General features: G+C 38.0%; 2 protein-coding genes across 2 annotated transcripts in view; one reads left to right on the forward strand and one right to left on the reverse strand.

Annotated features, from left to right (window-relative positions):
- Positions 1-293: 293 nt before the first annotated feature.
- HEATR4 (HEAT repeat containing 4) overlaps positions 294-18,593 on the reverse strand; it is a 44,792-nt gene continuing 26,492 nt past the window's right edge. The window contains exons 8-18 of the mRNA XM_087921760.1: positions 18,030-18,190; positions 16,299-16,403; positions 15,769-15,887; positions 14,914-15,094; positions 13,256-13,325; positions 11,435-11,624; positions 10,002-10,080; positions 8,774-8,945; positions 8,333-8,394; positions 3,290-3,497; positions 294-547 (exon numbers count right to left, since the gene is read on the reverse strand). Coding sequence (XP_087777886.1) covers positions 3,315-3,497; positions 8,333-8,394; positions 8,774-8,945; positions 10,002-10,080; positions 11,435-11,624; positions 13,256-13,325; positions 14,914-15,094; positions 15,769-15,887; positions 16,299-16,403; positions 18,030-18,190 — 1,322 coding nt within the window. The 3' untranslated portion in view covers positions 294-547; positions 3,290-3,314. The remainder of the gene's footprint in view (positions 548-3,289; positions 3,498-8,332; positions 8,395-8,773; positions 8,946-10,001; positions 10,081-11,434; positions 11,625-13,255; positions 13,326-14,913; positions 15,095-15,768; positions 15,888-16,298; positions 16,404-18,029; positions 18,191-18,593) is intronic.
- RIOX1 (ribosomal oxygenase 1) lies at positions 6,428-9,314 on the forward strand. The gene has a single exon (XM_026709181.2). It carries the CDS (start codon positions 6,483-6,485, stop codon positions 8,307-8,309), a length of 1,827 nt encoding a protein of 608 aa, XP_026564966.2. The 5' UTR covers positions 6,428-6,482; the 3' UTR covers positions 8,310-9,314.

Genomic DNA, 18,593 nt, shown 5'->3' on the forward strand with positions numbered 1-18,593 from the left:
AGGGACAAGGGAAGGGGAGAGGTTGGCAGGCTGAGCACATGCAAAGGAGGCGGCAAGCGCATGGACTCTGGTGTCCCCAAGGATTATCTTGCCCCACATGCTGTGTTCTGAGTGCTCCCCTTTCAGCCTGGACACCAGGCTCTGAGCATGCGCTGCCTTGACTTTGACACCCCTATTCTAACCAAACCATTGAAAAATAGTCTCAATACATTAAATATCTTAAAAGAAAGTGAAGAAATTGCACAATTGCACCAAGATACCCAAGAATAAAAATGCAAGACTCTTTGTTATGGTTACAATCTTTTCCTCTTAGTTTTATTGAAAATTAATTGTACAAGTATAGGAAGATAATGCTAACAAAGGAGTACAAATACAAAATTAAGAGGAAATCTGCAGTTACAAATACAGAACACAACTGCTCTAAACTCATCTAACATTCTCCAGTACTTATAACACTTGTACAAACTGTTAAGAAACGGAGCTTGCAGCATTCCATTAGATTGAATTATTCAGCATAGCAGAGTTACGCCACTGTATTCTGCTGCATCTGTGGGCAAAATAAAAACAGTGACAATTTTGCCAAGCCATGAACAAAGTTGTAAACATTTTCAGGAGTCTTTCAATACTTGGACCAAAGATGCTTGATGGCACTAAATAATTGCAAACCAATAGGTTCCTAATCAAGGCAGCAGTGACAGCTGCACTTCTTAAGCAATGCCAACAGCAGATAAGTCCTGATGCTCTCTTATATTCAATTTACTATTAGTTGCGAATTGATTTTACAATATCAGCATTGGTTCCATGCTAAAAGTTTTTTAGGCTTGTTAATTCCCATGTTTATTTAAATGGGCGATCATTTCCAAACAAACAAAAAATAATCAAACCGAAAACAGTTTACTGAAAGGAAAGATAATTTGATAGATCTAGCCACATTAGCTTTTCAGATTTCTTTGCCATCTTTCTGAACTACATTCCTGGCTCTACAGGTAATCCTTAACTTACAACAGTTCATTGAGTGCCATTCAAAGTTACAACGGCACTGAAAAAAGTGAGTTATGACTCCTTTTTACACTTAAGATGGTTGCATCATCCCCATGGTCACGTGATCAAAATTTGGACGCTTGGCAACGGACTTATATTTATGACGGTTGCCGTATCCCAGGATCACGTTTTGCAAGCTTCCAACAAGCAAAATCAAGGGATTTGCAACCTGGGAAGCCAGGTTCACTTAACAACCATATTAGTAACTGAACAACTGCAGTGATTCACTTAACAACTGTGGCAAGAAAAGTTGTAAAATGGGGCAAAACTCAATTAACATATTTCTCACTTAGCAACAGAAATTTCGGGTTCAGTTGTCATCATAAGTCGAGGACTCCCTGTATTGGCCTAAAGGGATGAACCCATAAGAAGCTGGTATTAAAAAAGAAATCTAACTGAGCCTATTAAATCAATAGATCTGGACCAAATTAATTTTACACAGTCCTGGCCTATAAGCTCCCTTAAGCGATGTCTATGTTTTAAAAATGAGGTGATATCCATAAAACATTATTCTGATTGCAAGTCAAAGTTTTGCAGATTTTCAAGCTAAAATAATTTAGAAAAACAAGTTTGTACAACTGATTATTGAATCACCAGATGCAGTAGTGATATAAAATCTGCTTAAGAAAATATTGTTCTGATGGCTTCACTAAAAAAAAATTATAACTGCAAGTCCAGGAAGATTAGTTAGAAGATTGTATTAGTGGGCATCCATACAGAAAGAAATAAACATAAACATATTTTATGCATATATAAGCATTTCACTACAAAAAAGCTGAAGTTAAAACGAATAGCATGTATGTAACTATGCAAATGGAGGAGAGAAAAAAACTAATCATGGTCACGTAGGACTCCTCTGAGTGTAGAAACAAATCAATACAAACAGAAATATGGAATACCTACTGATCCTATTTCAAAGAAAAGAAAGAAAACAAGAAAGCCTAACACAGAATAGTGACATCTGTGAACCAAGTTGTTATGTCCAGGTCATGCCACAATGAATCACTGTCTAAATGACAAAATACTCATTTAGTATATTGTGAACCCATGAACTCTCCCATGTATGGGTGACCATGTTAGTTTTAAAGCATCAAACTGAAAGTATATTTAATGATGATTAATTGCTATGGCACAGATAGCATTTTATGAACTACAGATAAATAACTTGCAGTATAGCTTAATATGTTTACAATGGAAGCCTTAGTAAGTTCAGTGAAATTTCTTTCTGTAATTAAAACCTGTATTCGTGTAATAATGTGGACTGTTTGGTATTTGCTTAGAATATTATCTAAATCCATGATGAGTAAACGTATCTATGGCTTAACTAGGGTTTATTCAACAAAACCCATTGTTAAGAAATTATGACTAAGAATGACATATGAAGCAAGTCATAAGCTCAATAACTTTGATTCAACAAGCTTTGCTTGTATGGAACCATGAATTACTTCTGACAAAATGAAATAAAACATTGCCTCTGACCTCTGTCCAATAATATAATATGCATGAATGTGGCACGCTTGCAGAAGTATCCCTAGCAATTTTGCAATAGCTGTAATATTCTGCACATAATTTGAAAGATATTGGATATAGTTCTAAATGCAGGTTACCTAAGAAAGAATCTCACCCTCAAGAGTGGGATTGGCCCACTCCACCCGCACCAACAGAAGAAATATGATGCAGACCCTGTTTGTCAAGGAAGTCAGGCTGGCAGAGTCCAGAAGAGCCTTTTTTACTGTGATTCTCACCCTGTGGAACATCGTACCCACACCAGGTGTGAATCACTCCCACCCTTTTGGCCTTCCCTAAAGGGCCTAAACACATGGTTCTTACAACTGACCTGGATGTGTGTATCATTCTGAAGATGGTTAATGGACTAAGAGAAGATCCTACCTCCTGCCCATGTGTATCTTCCTTCCTTCCTTCCAATCTTTGTCAATTTTAAACCAATTTTAGTGTTAATATTTATTGTTTTACTGTTTTATATTGTTTTGATTGATTGTAAGCCAGCTAAAGTCATCTCTGGGTGGGATGGGCAACATATAAGATAAACAAACAAACAAACATATTCCCAGGATATATTTTGAAGCTCGGTAAATCAAATTCCTGCACAACCTAAAGGAGGATCCAAAAATTAGCATGCTGTAAGTGCAATTAACGATTGCATTTAGTTACCGTTCTTTCTCCAAACCTCTGAGACGCTATAATTTGTACATACACAACCAAAGAAGCCCAGCCAGAATATTTGTACCTTCTGCAGTGAAAGGGTCAACCTGTTATTTCTCAAAATGGACAGCAAATACTGTTTCTTTGCCCTTTTTGATGTCCTTGGATTCTTTATGCTTTTCTGTAGTTGTTTTTGATTTCTTGAGATGTTTCTCCCTGTCTGCCTTGTGTCTTTTTAGTGCCTCAAAGAAGGCTCTTCGTGTCCAGGGATTTGGAGGGATTCCTAACCAAGGCTAAAATGCAAGTAGTAAAGGAAAGCATCAACAGACAGAAGTGAAAACACATAGACCCATATATCCTCCCATACAGATATTCGCTTAACAGTAACATCTGAACTATGGCTATTAACTGTTATCTAGCTATTATAATCAAACCGCATATTCATAGGGATCATCCAGATTCTTCAACTGAAATCATATGGAAAGCCTTGCCTAAAGTAAATTCTTCTGCATGGAGCCTTTCAGGTGAATTGCACTACAATGGCCATCAGTTTCAAAAGGCAAGTTGGCTGGCTAATAGCTAGGTGTTAATAGTCAGAAGATCACAAATGGGGATCACAGGACGGTAGGGCACTGAACTGTTGTAATTGCAAGATGGCTGCCAAGTACCTGAATCATGACATGAAACAGCTGCAACTATGAAGATTAGTCGTAAGTCTCCTTGTTAAGCACTATTGTGACTTTGAACAGTCGCTGAACAAGGATCACTTGTTGTGCTCTTGCTGCAACCTGTCTGACATGCCTTTATGCCTCTAAATGCCTTGACTTCCAGGTCCTTTTAGAATAAAAGTATGAGTCTACTGCTTTCTCCGTGACAATTTTGGTGCTGCTGCTCCAGTGTTGATGCTACATCAGGCCAATTGCATAAGACAAATGACCTTGGAAGGAAATTGCCAATGACTGAAGAGAACAGACTGCAGCCAAGATTGTGGTTGCCATTAAAGAAACACAAAACACACATATAGGAAGACTTCTAACAGGAAAAGATGGAAAATGCTACTTCCATATCAGATCAGAAAAGCTGTCTTGGTTATAAGCTAGGAATGTGAAGAGGGCTATGTTGTGTGAAAATGAGTTCAGATTTGCTCTATTTGCAAATTTTGGGGCACAGACTTCCTCTATTTGCACATTCTTGGGTTCAATTGACAGATTGGGAAAATCATATATAAAGTACTTTTCACTAGTCTGAAATCTATCAGAATTAACTACATGATATATTAGCTTTAATACCCTGGGATAGGGGAAAAGAAGAAAGCATTTGATTACCTGCCCCTTTGTTTTTAATTTTTGTATCAATGGAAAAGGTAGAAAAACTCACAAAACCGGAATATCACTTGTCAAGTGACTGGTAAGCCTACTGCATAACTTTTAAATGCAGATGTAAAGCCATTATTTCAGTTTCGACCTTAATGACGAGCATTAAGATAAATTGTCTCCTATTGTGTGGACAATTATTTGGTCATTAATTACTAAATGAAATAAATTTAGCATAAAATTATGGTCTTTTCTGAGGGACCATACACACACACACATACATATATACAGTATATACACACATATATACATATATGTACACACACACATATATACCATATAATTAATAAAACAGTGGGAATGTTATTTATATAGTCATCCAATTCAGGTGAGGATTCTAGGTGACTTGCATTTTGATGAAACATGAAAAACAAGTAATTAAACACATGATTGGTGCAATACTGGAACATAAAAAAAACAGACCAACAGAAATAGCAGTTTGTGGAGCAGTATTATTATGTACTGTGCATTGAGTACAGAAAGTCCTGTGGGGTTAGGACCATGTGTTCATTATTTATATACCTCTTTCATCTGTTCTGTCATTTTATTTTTTCGATCTCCTTTTTTTCTTTGGTTCTTCTTTTCTTTTTTTCTTTTCCACGTTTACTATATTTTTTTCTTTGTTATATATGCAAAATATTTTAATGAAAGCTACTTTTGAAAAAGAGACATCCTATTCTGATAGGAAATTTCTGATTACTAGGAAAAAACTTGTTAACTGCAAGAATAGTTGTCAGCGGTGAGGATTATTTTAGAGATGTGGTTTCACTTTCACTCATAGTTTAAAGTAAATGATGGACAGTCATCTGTAGGCAATCCTTTAATTCGGAGTTTTGCATTAAATGGAGTTGGCATGCATTAATATTAAACATTAAGTTGGAAAGACAGCATGCACAGCGTTTCCAATTTAATGTTTCAGGATATTATTTGTCTAACACCCTTATCTCCCTCCAATAATCTGTAATTTGAGAGTGTCCTGTGGACAGTATCAGAGACTCCATAGTGTTGGATGTACAGAAAGCAACATTTTGCTCCTTTTGTTAGAAGCAAACCTCAGGGAATAAGTAGCCATTCTACTCTATTAAATTATGTAGGCTAGAAAAGAGCCACAAGAATCATAGAATCATAGGGTTGGAAGGAACCTTGGAGTCTTCCAGCCCAACCTTCTGTCGAAGACCAAAGTCTTTATACAGATAGTTCTCAACTTACCACTACAACTGAGCCCAAAATAGCTGTTCCTAAGTGAGGCAATTGTTAAGTGAGTTTTGCCCCATTTTACAACTTTTCTTGCCTCAGTTCTTAAGTGAATCACACTGCAGCTGTTAACTTAATCACGCGGTCGTTAAGTGAATCTGGCTTCCCCATTGACTTTGTCAGAAGGTCACAAGTTGTGTTTGCATGATCCCAGGACACTGCACGGGTCCTCAATGTGAGTCAGTTGCCAAACATCTGAATTTTGATCATGTGACTGTGGGGAATGCTGCAACGGTCGTAAGTGCGGAAAACAGTCCTAAGTCTCTTTTTCTTTCAATGCCGTGGTTGATTTTGGACGGTCCCTAACGGAACTGTTGCAAACCGAGGACTACCTGTGCCATCCCGGACAAAGGATTGTCCAATCTTTTAATCTCGTCGGATTGCAGACTCGGCACCGCGGCAGGCTTCTTTCCTAGTTAGGCGGGAACGGCAGGGACGGAACGTCCTTATGATACTCGGGGGACTCCAGGGAATAACGAAGACAGATCGCATTGCCGGCATCCCACTCTCGAAACCCAGTCGAGTCTTCTTTGACGTCAGAATGGAAAGGCGGAGCTAAGCCATGAACAGGAAGAGGCGGGGGGGGGAACGCGCCTTGCCCGGAAATCCTTCGCCGCGTTGTCCCCCGAGGCGGGCCTGTCCTTGTCCGGCATGGCGCTGCTGAGCCCGCGTGTATCTGCCCGGGCCGTTTATCTTTCTTCCTTCCCGCTCGGCGAACGGGACCAGCCGAAACGATCCACCGGCCCACCTCGGGGCCTTTCGCTCTCCCTGAAGCGCCGGGGAGTCAAGAAGCGGCAGCCGAAGGGCTCGGCAGCCCGGAATGGCTCTGTCGCATCCGACGGGGAGCAGACTAGAGATGCGTTCCCGTTTTCGGGTCCCAAGGAGAAGCGAAAACCCAAACGGAACAATACCTCCGCTTGCAAATATTTGGCTCCCTTGCAGAGCCGGCCGAAAGCGTTGCGGAGGAAGGCGGAGCTCAGACGGGCAGACCAAAAGGCTCCCGAACCGCCAGCATCTGCTGGGCCGCCCCATGGAGAAGGAGGGCAGCCTTTCTACCCCCGGGAACTGTCTTCGAGTTGCTCTCTCCTGACCCTCCTCCAAGACCTGGAAAAGGTCCAGGATAGCCGGGAGCGAGCTGCCAAACTCTTCCAGTGGCTCATCGCTCCTGTTTCCTCGCAGGAATTCTTTGATCAGTACTGGGAGAAGTCACCACTTCTGATCCACAGGCACAACCCAAATTATTATCAGGACCTCTTCTCCACTGCTGAGTTCGATAACATCCTACGCGACCACAATGTCCAGTTTGGTGTCAACTTGGATGTCACCAGTTATGAGGATGGGAAGAGGGAGACCCATAACCCTTTGGGCAGGGCAGTGCCAGCTGTGGTCTGGGATTTCTACAGGAACGGCTGCTCGCTCCGGATGCTGAACCCTCAGGCCTTTTCGGCTACCGTCTGGCATGTCCTGTCCATCCTACAGGAGCAGTTCAACAGTATGGTTGGTGCCAACACTTACCTGACTCCTGCTGGAGCTCAGGGCTTTGCCCCACATTATGATGATATTGAAGCGTTTGTGATCCAGCTGGAAGGAAAAAAGCATTGGCGGGTTTACGCCCCGAGACAGCAGGCTGAGATGTTGCCTCAATTTTCAAGTAGCAATTTTAGCCAGATGGAGATTGGGGAACCGATTCTGGAGATTGTCTTAGAAGCTGGGGACCTGCTATACTTCCCCCGGGGTTTTATACATCAAGGAGATTGCCTCCCAGAGGCTCATTCACTCCACATCACAGTTTCTTCCTATCAGCGAAACTCTTGGGGAGACTTGTTGGAAAAACTTCTCCCTGCAGCATTGCAGATGGCTATTGAAGAGGACATTGAATATCGCCAAGGCCTCCCTGCGGACTATCTGGAATACATGGGTGTCATAAACACTGATGCTGATGACCCACGCCGAACTGTCTTTCTGCAGAAGATCAGGACTTTACTCACAAAACTAATGGATTATGCACCAGTTGATGCTGCAGTGGATCAGAAAGCCAAGTCTTTTCTTCATGACTGTCTTCCTCCAGTGCTCACTGAGGCGGAAAAAGCATTGAGTGTTTTCGGGCATCCAGCACGGTGGGAGAATGGCAACGTGCAAAATGTTGATGTCCAGCTTGAGAAAACTACACAAATACGTCTACTTCGATATGGCATTGTCAGGTTGTGCAATGAAGGAGATGCTACATTACTGTATTATACCACAGAAAACTCAAGAGTGTATCACAAGGAGGAGCCTAAATGTTGTGAAATAGAATCTGAATACATAGATGGAATTGAATTTTTGCTCTCCTCTTACCCAAATTACATCTGTATAGATGCCCTTCCTGGTGGTTCTTTGAATGATAAGATTGCCTTGGGAACTTTTTTATTTGAGAAAGGGTTGGTGGTTACTAAAAAACCTCTTTTATCTGGTAACATAAAAATAAATGAATTGTAAGAAATTATTTTTCTTCTACTTACTAGTACATTTAAGATAGCAATCCAAAAGTTTGGAAACTGACTGCTTGGAATTTGTGTTTGATCTGCAGAGATAAAGAAATACATATATACGTACATATACATTTATATGTATATATTAGATAAACTATAGAAAGATAAAGGATGTAATTTGATCTACATTTTAAAATGTTTTAACAGTGTTTATTCTTAACTATATTCTTATTCTTAAAAAAAGAATAATTTTTGTCTCTTAAATTGTGAGCTGGATTAAAATAGTGAAAAAAAGTATTCCAGTAGAAGATTGCAATAAACATAAATGGTAGACTTAAAGCTCATTTTTATATATACATACATACATACATACATACATACATACATACATACAGTGTGTATGTATACACACACACACACACACACACATACACATTCCATCAAACTGTTTTTCATTCTGTTCTATGTTACCAGTGAAAGCAGTTTTAACAACATCAAGGAAGATGTCACGAATATCGCTATATGCAAAGATGTCTCCCTTTTCCCGATAAATGCAGTGGGCTTCATGCCACATCTTCTCTATTACTTCTTGAAGCTTTAGCACTTTCTTTATTACTAGGGGTATTTGGCTTAATCTGGAAATCTGCAACACAAATTGTACATTTTTTGCACCATTTACCAATATAATTTTATCCCATTCACAATTCTTGCATCATCATACTAAAAACTTTTACTCTTTCTTAGAATATGGAAGTAGTAGAGGAAATATGGTTAAAGAGTGAACTGCTAAACTAAACAGTTAATAGCTTTAAATTTATATGAGAAAGTAAGTGTAAAATTTGTACTTCTAACTTTTTTTCAGATACTTGTTAACCTACTTGAAGCTTCGCCAATTTGCCAGTTGTTAAGGCAATTAGGTGAAAAATCAGGGGCTCTATGAGTTGAAATAGCCTGGACAAATCAAGTTAGGTTTTTTAATTACTGCAGAGCAAATAAAATGTTTTATTTTTCACTAAGATTCCTGTTTTCTTTAATTCTCCCAAGTGCAATGTGACATAAAGGATATTAGCAACTAGTAGGTCTTATTCCTCTAGCTACAGATCTCATTGTCAGGTGCTCTGCAGTCTATAACTCATACCTTGTGACATATGTTGTCACTTTCAGAAGGCACATATATCTTTTAGTAAACCTTTACAAACACAAAATGCATCTTGTTTGAAATGATAGTCAATTCCTGATGTATTAGCTTCTTACATCCGGAAAGGTATTGATGAGGTGATGCATGCAACAGGGATTTTCCTCATTGTGGTGTAGTATCTTTTGGGAATCTGAATACATGCTTGAACTTCTATATGAATGCAATTAAGATATGCAGAGGTTTCTTGCTTATCATAACCTTGTGGTCTCCTTCAGTCTGTCTCTGCATATAAGCCAACAGTTGCTTCAGAACTTTGGAATATGGCCTTGTGAAATTCATGCTGACTATCTGAATGCTCCCGTATGATCTGAAGGCCCACTATGTAGCATTTAACATACTTGCATATTACAATTTCATATTGCTTCAAATTTTCAGAAGTTACCAGTCTTTGGAAATGTGCATAGGGAAAGGAGAAGTTTCCTGGAATGTGGGAAAGAACTATGTAATCTTGGCTTCTAAAAAAATACAGCACAACAACATTTTAGATTGGATTTTTTTTACCTCATTCTTGATTTTTTGGATCATTTCTTGCTCTTCCTCTTGTTCAAAATTGAAATTTGTCACAGCACGACTCACTTCTCTGTTCAAAGAGATGGACCTTTTCAGAAATCTCAAAAGTCAAATCTTCATTTTCATTTTATTTATTAAGAATTTATTTGTATAACATCCCTCCTCCCTTAGGAGCATTTATTTTTACCTTTGCTGAACACATAGCATCTGATACACTTTTTCTGTAAATCTGAGGGTAGTGCAATACTACAGAAACGTCTTGTTCTATTTGTACTTAAATGCCCAATCCTTCCCCAAATTTAGAAAAAGGCTAATCCCAGAGAAAACTATTCCATGATTAGGCCCACACACACTTTCAGGCGTGTGGGCCTAAGTTTCCATCTTTTCAAGTTAATAGAGTCTGTTATTACCGAAACCCTCAGACATTAGTAAAATTCAAATTATTTTCTTTAGATATCTCTGTAAACCTAGATGAAAATATCTTGCTACTCACTAGGGTAGATCCTCTTCTGAATATCCACCTAGCAGTAGCATTTAGACTTATATACCATTTCACAGTACTTTACAGTCCTCCCTAAGCGGTTTACAGAGTCAGCATCTTGTCCCCAACAATCTAGGTCCTCATTTTCCCCACCTCAGAATGGAATGCTGAGTCAACCTTGAGTCAGTGAGAATCGAACTGCTAGCAGATAGCAGTCAGCAGAAGTAGCCTGCAATACTGCATTCTAACCACTGCACCACCACGGCTCACTTAGTGCCACAGTTGTTTGACAATACATTTCACTGACTTTAATAAGGAATAGACAGGACTGCACAGTGCATAAATTGGAAGTATTTCAATTAATAATACGTATCATGATTTGACTAAAGTGTATGAATGGTATTTACTGAAGATCTATTACTGTTGAAAAGGAGCATAGATGATAGTCCTCGATTTAGCAACCTCGAGTGAGCAACTGTGGGAACTTGGGAACTAATTCATAAGTAGCTCCAGGGTTGTCCATCATAATTTCAAATAATCACCAAGCAACTGGCCATAAATAGAAGATTAACTATAACTGACTAGACTACTGTCAAATCATTAATAAAAGGTTATGGACAGGATTAAAAGATTGCATAAAATCTTGTCTTGCTTTATTAACTGGTAGAATAGTCTAACAATCACAATTGGCAAGACAGGCCATTATTGCCCCATCCCCACATCCCATTACTATAGGAATAAATCAGTGCAGTGGCAAGGAACACTTACGTTTGAAGAATAAGGGGTATTTTTTTCAAAGTTGTAAAACGTAATAAAACACGCTGGCTGAGGAAAATTCCATGTATCTTGAACTTGCTAAGGTTGAGAAACGATCCTTTAGGAGCTCCTTGGAGAAGGAACTTTCTAAACAAGGGAGTGGTCTTTTATCAAAACAGCAACTTACTCTTTTACTTTCTCATTTGGTTCCAGTATCATTCTCATCAGCAAAGTAGCCCGAACACTTTCATCCTTCATCTTGAGAGTGATGATACTCCGGCAGGCTTCCCTCCGTACTCCAGGATCTTCCTCATTATGAAGGGCCCAGAGAAGAAGGTCTTTTAGGTAGGGAGTTGCCTCACCTATCTGACCCAAAGCTGTCAAAAAGAAAATGATAGTTGCTTTGACTTTTTATGTCAAGAAGGTGAGCTTTTGGCCTTTGTGATCCAGTATTTGCCAATTATCTGAATAGACCTATATACAGGTAGTCCTCAATTTACGACCACAATGGCGCCCAAAAATTTATGTTGCTAAGTGAGAAATTTGTTTTCTTGCCATAGTTGTTAAGTGAACCACTGCGGTTGTTAAGTTAGTAAGATAGTTGTTAAATGAACCTAGCTTTTCCCATTGATTTTGCTCGTCAGAAAGTTGGGAAAAGGGGATCATATGACCCCAGGACACTGCAACCATCATAAATATGAACCATTTTTCAAGCATCAGTATAAATCACATGATTATGAGGATGCTGCAACGGTTGTGAAAAATGGTCATAAGTTACTTTTTTTAGTGCCATTGTAACTTCAAATGGTCACTAAATGAACTGTTGTAAGTCGTGGACTACCTATATTCTGAAATGAAGTACTATTCTTAAACAGAAGCCGAAAAACCTTAATGAGGGAAACCCTTCTCTTTTGAAATAAAAAAGTGGTGCTATATTGTATTGTTGATCATATTAATAGTATTGATCTTTTTGCAAATAAGTCATAACTGATTTCTTTATGCAGCTATGGGTTAATACCACAGTCCTAACTGAACCATTAATGCATTAAAAATAGTGTTATTTTAACAGAATGCCAGAATGCAAAATGACATGTTTCATATGGTTATTAACAAAACAGTGAAGGACCAACAACTGATGGCCATATTAGATTTAATACCAATCCTATCAATTTCCATACTCAATGTGCACAATTTTAAAGTTTTATTTTTGCCTTGTATATCTCATTTAAATTATTATTGGCTTTTGTTGTATCCACTCATAGTTTCTGGAGATGGGCAGAATATAATGCAAATATTCTAAGCAAAGCAAGTAAGCCTGGAGAATTCTGGTAGGTACAATTTTAAGAAACATCTTTAAATTGCCAAGATTGGGAACCACTGGTTTAGTAAACAAAATAAGTAAATCATCTTCCTTTCAGCTCCAGCATTTGAGAGGATTATTGAAAGAGGGTTTGGATCCAACTTTGATTATATTTAGTACAGACTTTTTCTTCTTTATGTACTATTTCACTGACATAAAAAGTTTTGCAAATTATCTTCTAACTTCAGCCATCCCAAATAAACTGTACATGACGTAGTTCATACCTACATGCAGGTGGTCTGTTTTAATTACCGCATGAGAATTAAATTTACTGTCCGGTACCTATCACTTTCTGTGTCTCAAGTTGGAAGTCATTGGAATATAGTTGTTCAATTACACTTGATAATCACAAAACATTTAAATCCATCTTAGCCTATTCCTAGTGGACATAGGCCAAGCATAGCTCCATGTTGCTTACACAACACACACACACACACACACACACACACAAACAAATCATGGATGCAATACCATACATACTTCCTAAAAGGTAAGCCTTATTCAGGGTGTAAGAAGACCAGCTTCCTGTTATTTTAGTGACCAGCTAGATAAAATTTTCAGAAATAAGAGAACATCCAAAATTAGTTACAAAAACTACTCATAGATACAGTTTAAAGGAGAATTCTCAACAGTTTAACAATACAATACCTCTGATGGCAAGAGCTTTGATATTCCATAAAGGATCAGTCTGCATGATCTTAAAAAGGCATTTTAGTACCTGTTCAACAACAAGAACAACAAAATCCGTTGACTGATACAGAGCCTTATTCATAGATCTTTTTTAAAAATAGGGTTATTTATATTAAATAGCATACATAATTTATCCCAAATTAAAAGCAGGAACTAGAGAACCAAGTCTACAATATGCAATTACAGACATATATAACAAAATCTTATGAGAGTAAACACAAATAAATAATTATGTATTGTGACTTGCTAGATACTAATGAATCGCTGACTCACCCTTGCTGAAAAAAAACAGCTTTTACACAAGGAGTGGGCTTTAAGGAATAGGTAATTGGCAGACCACAAACCAGATTCAGTTCTGAAAGCACTTCATCCTTTTGGCTCTACTATTTTCTTCCTATTGATGTGTCTATGGGATGAAGCCTTTAGTTACAGGTTTGCTTGCTATTTAGTCGTTTGTATTTTCAAATGGAAGAAATAATTATCCATTTGTCTCGAGATTTTTCAAAACACATTTTTCTTTCTCCCTCTGCTCTTCCCTTCCTGCCTTCTATTTTCTGGCACTTTTATGAGCATAATAAGATGCTTGGGAATAATACGAAATAACCGTTTATCCAGGCATTGCGTCTAATTGGAGTGAGGAATTTATGGCATCCAGGCACAAAACTCCCTCTAGGACTGAAACAGCAAAGCCATCGAGAGAAGTTGGGACTTTAGGAACATCTGGCAGATTGCAGATTCCTCATCGTAACTCTAATTTGATTGGAGTCATGATTTTTCCTTATCATGGGCAAAAGATGCTAAGTAAGGTAATCCTCAACTTTAGTGACTGAAGTTAATGCGGAACCCAAAAACAATATTTACGATCAGGTTCTAGGTTCTAGACAGTGCCATCCTCAGTGGTTACATGACTACATTTTAGGCACTTGGCAACCAGCTCACATTTACAATTGCTTACAGTGTCTCAGCATAGCACCACAATTTACAATGTTTTTTAATGGAAAGTGGCCTTTACTTCTAGCCACTGGCAGAAAATGACCATTGCAGATAATGAATGGATTCATTTAATCACCATAAGATCCATTTAATGACTGCTGCAAAAGAGATAATCAGATTGGGTGCAGTCACATGATCACCTGCTTAATGACTGGGCATGACTTATGATTGTAATTCCAGGATCAATTACGGCCATAAGTTGAGGACTACCTCTAATGCAGCAAATAAGCAAATAAAAGATATGGTTTAAAAGTTAAGGTGCTCCCACTTCAATTTGCTCCTTCTTGGATATACAAAGAAATCCCCATCTAATAAATGAGGCCAACTTTATTCAGATATTGGCACAAGTCCAGAGCACAATGTATATAATTTGTGCTGACTAGATAAGGAACGTTCATTCTAAATAAACATCTAGTGTAGATATAGAATTGCATATCCTGTTATATAACCCAACCAGTTATGCAGTTTAATAAACTAGGATATTTCTTTATTCACAAGCAAGTTTGATTGTTCTATTCTTAGACCAAAGTAATGTAACTCTGAGAATTTTGCATTCAAGAATGGAATGTATATTTATACCTTTGCATCCAAACCCTTTATCAATGATTTTGGTGAACACTCACTGTCTCTTCTTTAATCTGAAGTGCTCCGGCTGCCCAGCAAGCTTCTTTTCGGACAGCTACAAAGTCATCAGAGAAACACTGAAGAAAGCCAGGGAGCAGCCTGGCTGTCATGAATTTCAGCCAGCCAATCAATGAAAGAGCTTCTACTTTCTTCCGGCAGTCTCCCCTTTTTAGATTATCTCTGAGAGGATAAAGGTGCTTATTAATGAATGATAAGCTCACTTGATTTATGCATCCAGGGCAAAATAAAATAAACTATATTACTTAGCTTCGAGGACAGCTTCCATGCAAGTTTAATCAGCAAACGTATTTGTCCTCATGCTATTAGTTGCTATATTTAGCATAAATAATTATACATCAATCAAATTTTAGGGGATCCTATAATGTTTTAGGAGCCCTTTTAAAGAACAATGGAAGACATCTGTAAGCAAAGCGGTAGCGGGATTCCACATCTGACATATATGACAATTATTTTGTGTTGTCAGATTTCCTTTCTGCCATCTATTGTTCTCTTCTAGAGTTTCTCAATTTTTGGAAAACACTTTCATGAAATACAAGGCCACAGAAATGCAAGAAAGCTATCTTTCCTTGCAAGTAGCAGAAATTCAGGCCTTTGTGCATGAAAACCTTTTTTGTACAAAACGTGAATATATTTCTCTTTTTATCAAAGAACAGGCTGTATGACGATATTGATGTCAGTTTGCATATAAATATATCAATGTGAGATATCATTTCTTGTGTTAGGATATTATGGACTCCATAATATGGAGGCAATTTGTATCCAACGGAGATATCATGTCACATCTATTTCGCTAGATAAAAGTACAGATACCACAGGTGATGTTTGATGCTCACCTCAGCTGGTCGTGGACTTCTTTTCCAAGTTTCAAATGTCCCAAAACCTTGGCAGCTGCCTGGCGTACCTCAATTTTCCAATCTGTCCACATCAATTGGACAATTTTGTTCTTGAGGTCCTATTTAGAAGACTTTATATAAGTCATAAAGTGACTTCATAACACACATAAAATAAACCCACCCCTTTTTTTTTTAGAATAATGTGTCATTTTTTATTTTAGTAGCTCTGTGGGAAACACTTTCAGAGATAACCATGTAGAAAGGCTGAGTGCTTCTCTCAAACAAAAAATGTAAGAAAGTACAAAGATACTGCGCGTTTTCTTTGCGTAAGAGAAGGCAATGTTTTTAATAAGCCTCTGGCCAATGTCTACCAATAATAATAATTCAATTTTAAAGCCTTGTTTAATTTTTTTTTAATTTACACAAGAGGTATTTTCCTTTTGTTAAGGTAAAATGGAATCTCCACGAAGCTATCAGAAAAATAGCATCACCAATATTTTTGCATCTCCAGTTCATGAGATAAAACATACCTGGGTGACGCTTCCTGGAATACGAGACAATGTTTTACATGCCAAAACCCGATGTATCCATTGATAGCTGTTCAGTTCTGATGCCAGTAAACAATGAACCAAGCCCTGAAAGCATTAAATTAATAAGGAACCAAAAAATACTCTATAATGTGTTCATATGACATTCTATACACAGACAGGAAGAAAGCGGAATTTATAACTCAAAATAGCTCAAAAGGGTATTTTTTTATTTCTTTTCATTAAAATATCTTTTTTTTAAATGACTTTCATGATTTTATAGTATTGATATAAAACAATATATTTATTACATTTATGTACATTTAGTGTTGCAAGTTAAGTTTTGCTATTGAAGATTTAACTTGCTAATAATGTGCATTAATATCACAGTTATTTCTGCTGACTCTTCCCATTATTTATGATTTCTCCAAATGACAGGTTTATTGTAAAATAATAAAGTTTTTATTGCAATCTGTTATTTGAGAAAAATTTGAAAGGAGCTTTCCAGTTATTTTTAAACTCATATCCATTGCATGTGAAAATGATTACCATTAAAGAGTCATAAATGAAAAACCAAAAGAAAGAATTCGTAATTTTGCCAATCCATTATATGCACACACACACACACACACACACACACACACACACACAAATGCACAAATATAAAAGGAGGAAAGAAATTAAGAAAAGTGAATGTCACATGTTAATATCTGATCATTTCCTATTAATTGAATGGCTCAGCGACACTTTTCAATCCTAGGCTGATACACTGCAGTTAAAATTGATTCCACTAGCTTAAAGCAAAATATCTTCCTTACTGTACTAGGTTTGCTGTGTCTCTTCCCTCCGCCCACCCCCCACCCCCCCAAAAAAATAAGCTGAAAGCAAAGAGAAGAGGAAGAAGAAAACAAAAGGAAGGCACATTAGACACACTGATAAATGAAAATAGAACTGCAACATTACTGTAGCCTGGCTCAAAACTGGAAGCAAAGAGTGATGTTTTAAAAATGAGCATTCCATTTTATTATCATAAAAAGAAAATATAATACAACAAGAGTATGATGACATCCCACAACTTTTTGGAGCTACCTGATTGGTGAGATCCCAAAGGCATGCTTTTTAGATGGCAACCATTTTTTTTGTAAACCTTTTGAAGAAATTGGCCATATTTTCTGCAGCATGCATGTGCCAAAAGCTTAAATGTTGGTAAATATGTCCTTGAAGCCTGATATTCCCTGGTGGCCTCTCACCCAAGCCAATGCTATTTTGCTTGTGAGCTCAACAAGAAAGATGAGGTGCTTCTCCTACTGACACAGTAGTGCATAATGTGTGTATCCAAAAATGATGGGCAAATTGATTCAGAAATCCTCAGCGGCGATGGTGGTATTCAAATGTTTTTACTACCGGTTCTGTGGGCGTGGCTTGGTGGACACGGTAGGGGAAAGATACTGCAAAATCCCATTTCCTCCCCACCCTACTATCCTGCTTTCCAGCTCTGTTCTCCTGTGCAGGGCAACAAAAGAAGACCCAACCAATCAGCTGGGACTTGGGAGGCAGAGAATAGATGGGGGCGGGGCCAGTCAGAGGTGGTATTTCCTGGTTCTGTGAACTACTCAAAATTTCCACTACCGGTTCTCCAGAACTGGTCAGGACCTGCTGAATACCACCTCTGCTCAGCGGCTATACCAATCCTGTGCTTCCACCACATTCCTCTTCCTGAGCATTGATACTTACTGTGTGTTTGCTGAGCCGAGCTAACAAAAGACATGCCTGTTCTTCTGAGGTATCATCGTTTTCATCAAAAATCTGAGACAGAATCCTTTTCACTACCTGGAAACTGGTAACTCCTTCCAGCGCTAGAGCTTGCGCTGCTGCCCAGCTGTCTGCAGAATTACCTAACAAGAAAATAATGATAAATGCAGAATCCCCAAAAGATTGCTTAAGTAACTACTCAGGGACAGCATAAATATATACATGTATACATATATACATATATGTTTTCTTAAGTTTTTGTGGGTACTTACATGTATGGTATTCAGCTTTGTTCGGGTATTTTCCCACATCATTGTAGTTGTGCTTTTAAAGTTGTAGCAACGTTTCGGCAGAATCTCATCTGCCATCATCAGGCTTCTGCATATGCATATATACATGTATACATATACACATACACATACACATACACACACACATATGAATAAAAATACAGTAGTCCTTGACTCATGACCACAATTGAGCACAACATGCTAAAAGTGGTTAACTGAATTGTTAAATTAGTAACACTAATTGTTAAGTGAATCT

This window comes from Pseudonaja textilis, chromosome 1, assembly GCF_049901715.1.
Source record: "Pseudonaja textilis isolate UNSWEBS1 chromosome 1, rPseTex1.2, whole genome shotgun sequence".
NCBI lineage: Eukaryota > Metazoa > Chordata > Lepidosauria > Squamata > Elapidae > Pseudonaja > Pseudonaja textilis.

What these genes read in the sequence shown, in the direction of transcription:
- RIOX1 (XM_026709181.2), top strand. Translation starts at nt 6,483, where the DNA reads ATGGCGCTGCTGAGCCCGCGTGTATCTGCCCGGGCCGTTTATCTTTCT.